The sequence below is a fragment of the Condylura cristata genome, unplaced genomic scaffold (assembly GCF_000260355.1).
Source record: "Condylura cristata isolate star-nosed mole 26May11 unplaced genomic scaffold, ConCri1.0 scaffold00019, whole genome shotgun sequence".
Taxonomy (NCBI): Eukaryota; Metazoa; Chordata; class Mammalia; order Eulipotyphla; family Talpidae; genus Condylura; species Condylura cristata.
The window spans coordinates 35,682,644-35,689,308 of NW_004567120.1; the positions used below are offsets into that span (position 1 = coordinate 35,682,644).

The window sequence follows — 6,665 nt, forward strand, 5'->3', positions numbered from 1 at the left end:
TTGTGGTTCCCATTGGAGTGACCTAAGTAAAATGCATCAAAAGTAACTTGTGCCTCTAAAATTCAATAAGTACACAGTCATTTGTGATGTCATACATTTTATTATTGTCTTTCAAGTAGATTGTCTTTAAGATGGATAGGACCAATTTCAACATGTAGATTTTCTTCATTATCAGTTTCTTAAAGGATGATAAGCTGAAGTTAGGTATGAGTTTGTTTCTTCATTGTTGGTTTCTATTTTGAGTGCCTTTAAAGGTGATTTCTTTGTGTTTTATATTACAAATGATAGTGATCTCTCTCTCACTATCATCATTACTATCATAGGTCCTTGTATCACTGTCACTCATGAGTGCATTATCACTGGAATCTACTTTGTAATAAGATCTGGAAAAAGATTTCAGTTTATTTGAAAAAGACAGGTTTTGAGATTCTTTCTTCTCTGCCTCAGCAATATCATTGATCAAAGGTGTGTAAAGAGTATGACAAATAAGGCAGCTTTTCTTGTAGCAGCGACAAGACTCAACTACAGACAATGTGTCTGTCTTACTGTTATTACCTGGCCATTTTAGATTGCTGTTTCTGGGGTGTTTGCTCAGTTTCTGGAAACTGGATGACTTCAGTGCTGGGGTTTGATTTTGAGGACTGGGTGGACAAAGTGGATTTGTTGGTTTGATTGAAGAAAGTGGTCTCGTTACCTTATTTGGATAGCAAGGACTGACTGGCTTATTTGTCTGAGGGGTCTTATGGGACTTGCCTACGTGGGTTTTTTTATGTTTGTTGTCCAGATGGGATGCTCCATATAATTTTTTGCTTTTTGGTGACTTAAAGGACTTATCTTTACTTGATGGCTTGATTAACATTTCTCCACTAGATTGTATAGATTTTTCTGAACTAGAGTGTTTGATTAACTTTTCTTCACTGGAAGGTATGGCTGATTTTTCAGGACTCGAGGGCCTGTTTGACTTTTCTGCCATAGAGGGCCCAGGTAACTTGTCTGCACCTAACTTATCCATACCTAACTTGTCTATACATAACTTGTCCGTACCCAACAGCATAAGTGGTTTTTCTGGAGTGATTGGACTGAGTGCCTTGGACTCAGGGACTAATATTTTGGTTGATATAGATGGATTGCCTGTTCCAACTTCTTTCTTGCCTCTGGAAATATAGACAATTGGGAATCATAATTGAAAACAGCACTAGTAATAATACTAGATAGCACCATGCTAAGTGATTATATTATTACTATTATCAGAAAGCATAGACTTTTTGCCTTTGTGTGGTGCAAGTCAGCATTCAGGTTCCAGATAGGAACTCATGTTGAAATATATATTTTTAAGGATTTATTTATTTATTCATGCAAAACTTGGGTAAAAGCCAGATGTGCAGGGGGTGGTGAGAGGCTTCACCAGAGATGGAGTGGGGAGCAGAACAGGCAGATCGACAAAGTACAATGCCGAGGGGAGCAGTGGGTGGGTCAGGAGCGGTCTGCCGCCCCACGTGGGTCACCTCTGGGGCTGGGGATGGAACTCGCACTGAAGCAGTAGCAGCTGGCTTGCAGTGCTGTGTCCTAACCCATAGCGCCACCAGGGAGGGCCCAAAATATTTTTCTTTTTATGAGTATTTTACTGTTTCAACTATATTAGAAAACCATAGAAACAGAAACCATTGACACATATGGGATGACAAAGTTGTGTCAAATATACTGTTGAGTGGAAGAGAAAGATGTCATTTGTTCCAGAAATTAAACTTTTTCATTAATTAAAAAAGACAAAACTGATATATAACTGATACACAAAAGTCAGAATTGTCACAAGGAAAAAATAACCTCTTTAGACTTAACACATTGCTTTCCTACCATATTGACAATTTATCAAGTTATCTATCTATGCATATTTACTACCAATATCCAAAAGTAAAATTAAGGAGCACTGTTCTGTTTTTAGTTTTCAAGTATTTTTTTTTTTGCACAGAATTGGGGTGTAGGCCAGAGGTGCCAGGGGTGAGAGGATTCATCAGAGACAGAGTGGGGAGGAGAAAAGGCATATCTACTGAAATACACTGCTGGGGGGAGCAGTGGGGAGACAGGAGAGGTCTGCTGCACCATGTGGGTCAGCTCCCTGGCCAGTGATCGAACTCAGGCCCGAGCAATGATTATGCTGAGACTTAAACCCTAGACCACCAGGGAGGCCCCTCAAATAATTTTACATGCTATTGCAATCTTAAAATGGGAGATTATTCAAAATGCTTTGGCCTTGGAATCCAGAGATCCAACTCCTGCCCTCCCCTCCTCCTTCTGTCTTATTCAGATAGTCACGTTCTTTCTTTCCCTTCACTCAACTTACAACGAAATAATAGCCTAGGGCATAACTGAACCCTGGCTAGGAGACAGCTTTAGCTAAAGTTGACAATGTACTTGAGAATATTAAGAGCTGCTATAGATGAGTGAAAGAAGTTGGTAGCTCTTTAGAAATCTAAAGTTAACACTAAGTAATCACAACAGTAAAATCTCCACTACTTGTGACACATAACTTATATTCTTAAAGGCTTAATCTAAACCTTAATTTATGTTAAATAAACTTAATTTAAAACTTACGTTTCTCCTTCATTGGCACAGTTATAATGGAAGAAACAGAAACAGGTAAAGGCAAAAGCAATGACCATAATACCAATTACGATAATCAGCAAATGTCTTCTGAAACTGTCCATTTTCATCTTCATGGATTCGGTATGCCTTGTTACAGCTAAAGAGATTGTATCATCAAAAAACTTGTCAGGCAACCAAATATTCTTCCATTTTCATAGTGGTTTGACATTATAGATCAAAATCAAATCTCTTCATTAATGATTTTTTAAAAAACATGACAACTATGCCATATCACTTTCTTCCTTGGAGCACGTTCCCATCTAGTAGATATCTCTGGCATATCAGTACAAATACTTGGGTTACCCCCACATCACGGTGTGCTCACTCCATTGCCTACTTCCGTGAGTGTTTCTTTATGAATGCTGATGTGTCTGATTGAACACATATTGTGAGAACAGAGATAGGACACGAAGAAACCCTTGTTGAAATCTACTCTGTATTAAGTCCCATTCACTCACACAGTATTGTCTAATGTGACTGGGAGCACGTTGGTGAAGTGGGTAGAAAGGAGGGGAAGGGAGACATTAAATCTGTATTCTGTTTCCATTGTTTGGATTTTTCACACAAAACTGAAACTCTCATATTCTAGAAACTCTTGAGGCATCATGCCAGAAACAGCAGGTTTCTTAAACTACGTTAGCTTGGCTAAATGTTTGGATACATATTATGCTACATTGTAACTTAACAGTTCTTAAGGTTAGGCACATACCTGTAGTGGTCGGGGCCTCAGTTTGGTTTGTATTCAAACAGCTGATTGTCCATATGGACAAAAATAGGACATAAATGTGAAGCTTCATGTCCAGGGCTCTGTCCAAATGTTCCCTCTACCAAGGAAATGCTGAGTTTTATATGGTTCAGGCTTTATGACATCATCTTTCTGACAACATAATCTCACCATGGCGAAGTGTGGGCTTTTATGTACAAGCATTGCCAAGTGGCTTTTAATCTTTAATTACTTCCATATTAACTATGCTATTGAATCGAAATTAAGAAACATTGGGGCACATTAAGCTCAGAAGGAAGTATTTAGAGAAGGTAGGGGAAAATGAGGTGGCTCTAGATATTGAAGAACCATTTCTCCTTATTAAATTGTAAAGAGGCACTTTGTAGCCTTGTCGTGTGGCCCTTAGTGTTATAGGGGTGAAATTATCCCATAATATAAGTCTGTATGAATTTTTCTTAATAAAATTAAGATTCTGGATAGCCCCTCAATGTTTTTATCACACTGCTGCTAATCATCAGATTGAAGCTCAGTCCAATTATTCATTTATTCATCAAACATTTAGAGAACATTATATATGCCAGATAGCATGATTAATGCTACAGATCCCAAAATAACCAAGATAAAAATCCTGACACTCCTGGAACTTATTCTCAAGTAATTACAAAACCGTGTGAAGTGGGCTATGTTAGATTAAGTGCAGTGTTTGGGGGAGAGAAAGAGCACCTATCATGACTGAAAAGAATGAATTAGAAGGGAGCGCATTCTGTTGTTGAGAAAACTACTTAGGGATAAGAGAGAGGATGGCTACCAAACTGAAGTATTCAGAGTGGACGTAAATGAATGGTTTTAGAAATATTATCGAGAAGGTTAAATTGACGTGATTTGGACCTTGATTGTTTGCATGGAGGACAGGGTACTGTCAAGGGTAGATCAAAATTGTACCTTGGACAACTGAGTGGCTGGCTACCCATTGAAACAGTGAGAAGTTGCAGTTTTGAGAGTAAAAGAGGGTAGTAGAAGCTGATGAGTTCAGTTTGGGGCATGCTGAGTTCAGGGTTCTCATGATATATCCAAATACACATGTCCGGAGTCCATGGCCTTGCAGGTCTTAAGTTGGATTAGGGCTGGGAGTCACCAGTCTATAGGAAGGGTCTTCTTAATGCTTTTCCTGGCATTGAAGTCTGAAGTCTGTGGACCCCATCTCAAATAATATTTTAAATACACAAAAAGAAATGTGTAAGATTATAAAGGAAATAAGCTATATTAAAGTAGCAAGTGTAGGCTCTCCCTGGTGGTACAGTGGGTTAATGCAGCACTAGGAAGGTAAAGCCACTTCAGCATGAGTTCAATACCCAACCAGGGAGGTGACCCACAGGGCGCAGCAGACCTCTCCTGACCTGCCCGCTGCTCCCCTCAGCAGTGTACTTCCTCCATCTGCCTGTTCTGCTCCCCACTCTGTCTCCGGTGACTCCTCTCACCGCCCCTGCACCTCTGGCCAGTACCTCAGTTCTGTATGCATAAATAAATAAATCTTTAAAAAAAATAGCAAGTATAAAAATGTGATATAATAATCCATGTAATTATTGACCCATTAAAGGGATCTAGTGGTGGCTCTAATAACTAGTATGAACTAAAATGCTGATAAGCATGAACAAGGCTTTGAGATAGCTGCACCTAAATGGAAATGTATATGATTTCTATTAATGATGAAGTCACAAACTAGTTATACTACTGTGGTTATGAAGCACGACACCCTGAATCATTAAACCCAGCCTTGCTGAGGTACACTTTGCCTCTGCACAATTGAGTTCTTTGGAGCCTTCTAGCCCAAGAGTGGGCAGGTCCAGTGCGGGCAGGGTCTGGGTTTTATCCTTTCATATTAGGCTCCAGAATATACTTGCGAATGGACCAATTTCATTGCAGCTTGACCAGTACCAATCCAACAGTTGGGATTTGAGACCCTCCCCCACCCCTCCAGTTTTCCCAACTGGTACTGTACTAACCCCCTCCCCATTGGCAGTTATGCAAATATAGGCGTGTAATCCTTCCGATGTGATTGGACCTGCCATGGAAGTTATGCAAATATAGGCTTGTAAACCTTCCAATCTGATTGGATGTGCCATGGAAGTTACACAAATATGGGCTTGTAAAGCTTCCACTGTGGTTGGACCTCTGTGGCAGCTATGCAAATATAGGCTTGTAAATGGTTCAATCTGACTGGACTGCCCATGGCAGTTATGCAAATTAAGGCTTATAAACTTTCTAATCTGATTGGAGCTCCCATTGGTGCCGGTGAATTAAAAGGACCAATCAGGTTTGAAAGAAAAGGAGCATGTTTAAGCCAGGCTCTAGCCAACTTGTAGGGGAGATCCTGTTGGAGTTCTTGGAAGCGGCAATTGGAGAGGTAGTCAGACAGTTCTAGAAGACCTTCATTAACTGTAACACTGTACCTGAAGTCAGATTCACCCAGAAGACTGTCATTGAGTTATAACAATGACCTCTGTCTTCTAGTACCGTGCCTTCAGAGACCTGCCCTCCGACTCTGCTTCCAATATTATCTGCCAAATGACACCACTGCCCCTGTGTTAGGTTTTCCTAAAAGAGTGGTTTGCTGTTGGCTTTGTGGCCAACATCTCTGAGAGCTATAAAACTGCTCCCTACCCTGAGACATATCTGGTACCACACCCTGTTACTTTTGCCTTTGCCTTTGCTGCCATCCAGTCTGATCTTGTCCTGTCTTGTGTCCAGTGCTGCAGTGTGGCTTTTGGATTGCTCTTGCTGAGACCTTTGTGAACTTTGAAACATTCATGACCTGAGACATGAATTTCGTGACCTTTGACTTTTGAACCTTGGCGACTGCCTCTCGTTCCTCTCTCCCCTGAGCCCTGTTGTTGATTCCTGAGCCTGAATCGTGTCCTGCAAGTGCAGTAGTAAGTGCGTGGGTGAGAACCAACGGCGACATTCTGGCTTCCCAGGCCTTGCACTTCCACTGATATTTGGGGAAAATATTAATTTTCACTAGAGCAAAATGAATACATTTGCATTAGAAATTGGTGAACATAAGTCTGTTTTTATCCATTCGAACTTGAAAGTGCCTGAATGCAATTCACCTTCCCAAGTCGGAGACCGGAGTAGAAGCAAGTCCCAGCCCAGCAGATTGTAGCAGGCGCAGAGGGTCACGTGCGCACGACACCGCGCCGCAGGGAAGACGGGCTCTGTCGCACGGCTGCCTCAGCTGCCCGAGCCCTCGGAAAAGCACCCTGGGCCCGAGGCTGGTGCTGCGGGCAGCCCTCCCCCG

General features: G+C 41.2%; 1 protein-coding gene across 1 annotated transcript; it reads right to left on the minus strand.

The window, feature by feature from the left end:
- Positions 1–220: 220 nt before the first annotated feature.
- LOC101630303 (chromosome unknown open reading frame, human CXorf66) lies at positions 221–3,440 on the minus strand. The gene is made up of 3 exons (XM_004685963.1): positions 3,353–3,440; positions 2,593–2,740; positions 221–1,154 (listed from the first exon to the last, which is right to left on the minus strand). The coding sequence occupies exons 1-3, from the start codon at positions 3,438–3,440 to the stop codon at positions 221–223; spliced, it is 1,170 nt and encodes a 389-aa protein (XP_004686020.1).
- Positions 3,441–6,665: the final 3,225 nt, after the last annotated feature.

What these genes read in the sequence shown, in the direction of transcription:
- LOC101630303 (XM_004685963.1), bottom strand. Translation starts at nt 3,440, where the DNA reads ATGAAGCTTCACATTTATGTCCTATTTTTGTCCATATGGACAATCAGC. An exon ending in TGAGGCCCCGACCACTACAG is followed by an intron (nt 2,741 to 3,352) that starts GTATGTGCCTAA and finishes CAATCTCTTTAG; the next exon opens with CTGTAACAAGGCATACCGAA. An exon ending in TGTGCCAATGAAGGAGAAAC is followed by an intron (nt 1,155 to 2,592) that starts GTAAGTTTTAAA and finishes CTATATTTCCAG; the next exon opens with AGGCAAGAAAGAAGTTGGAA.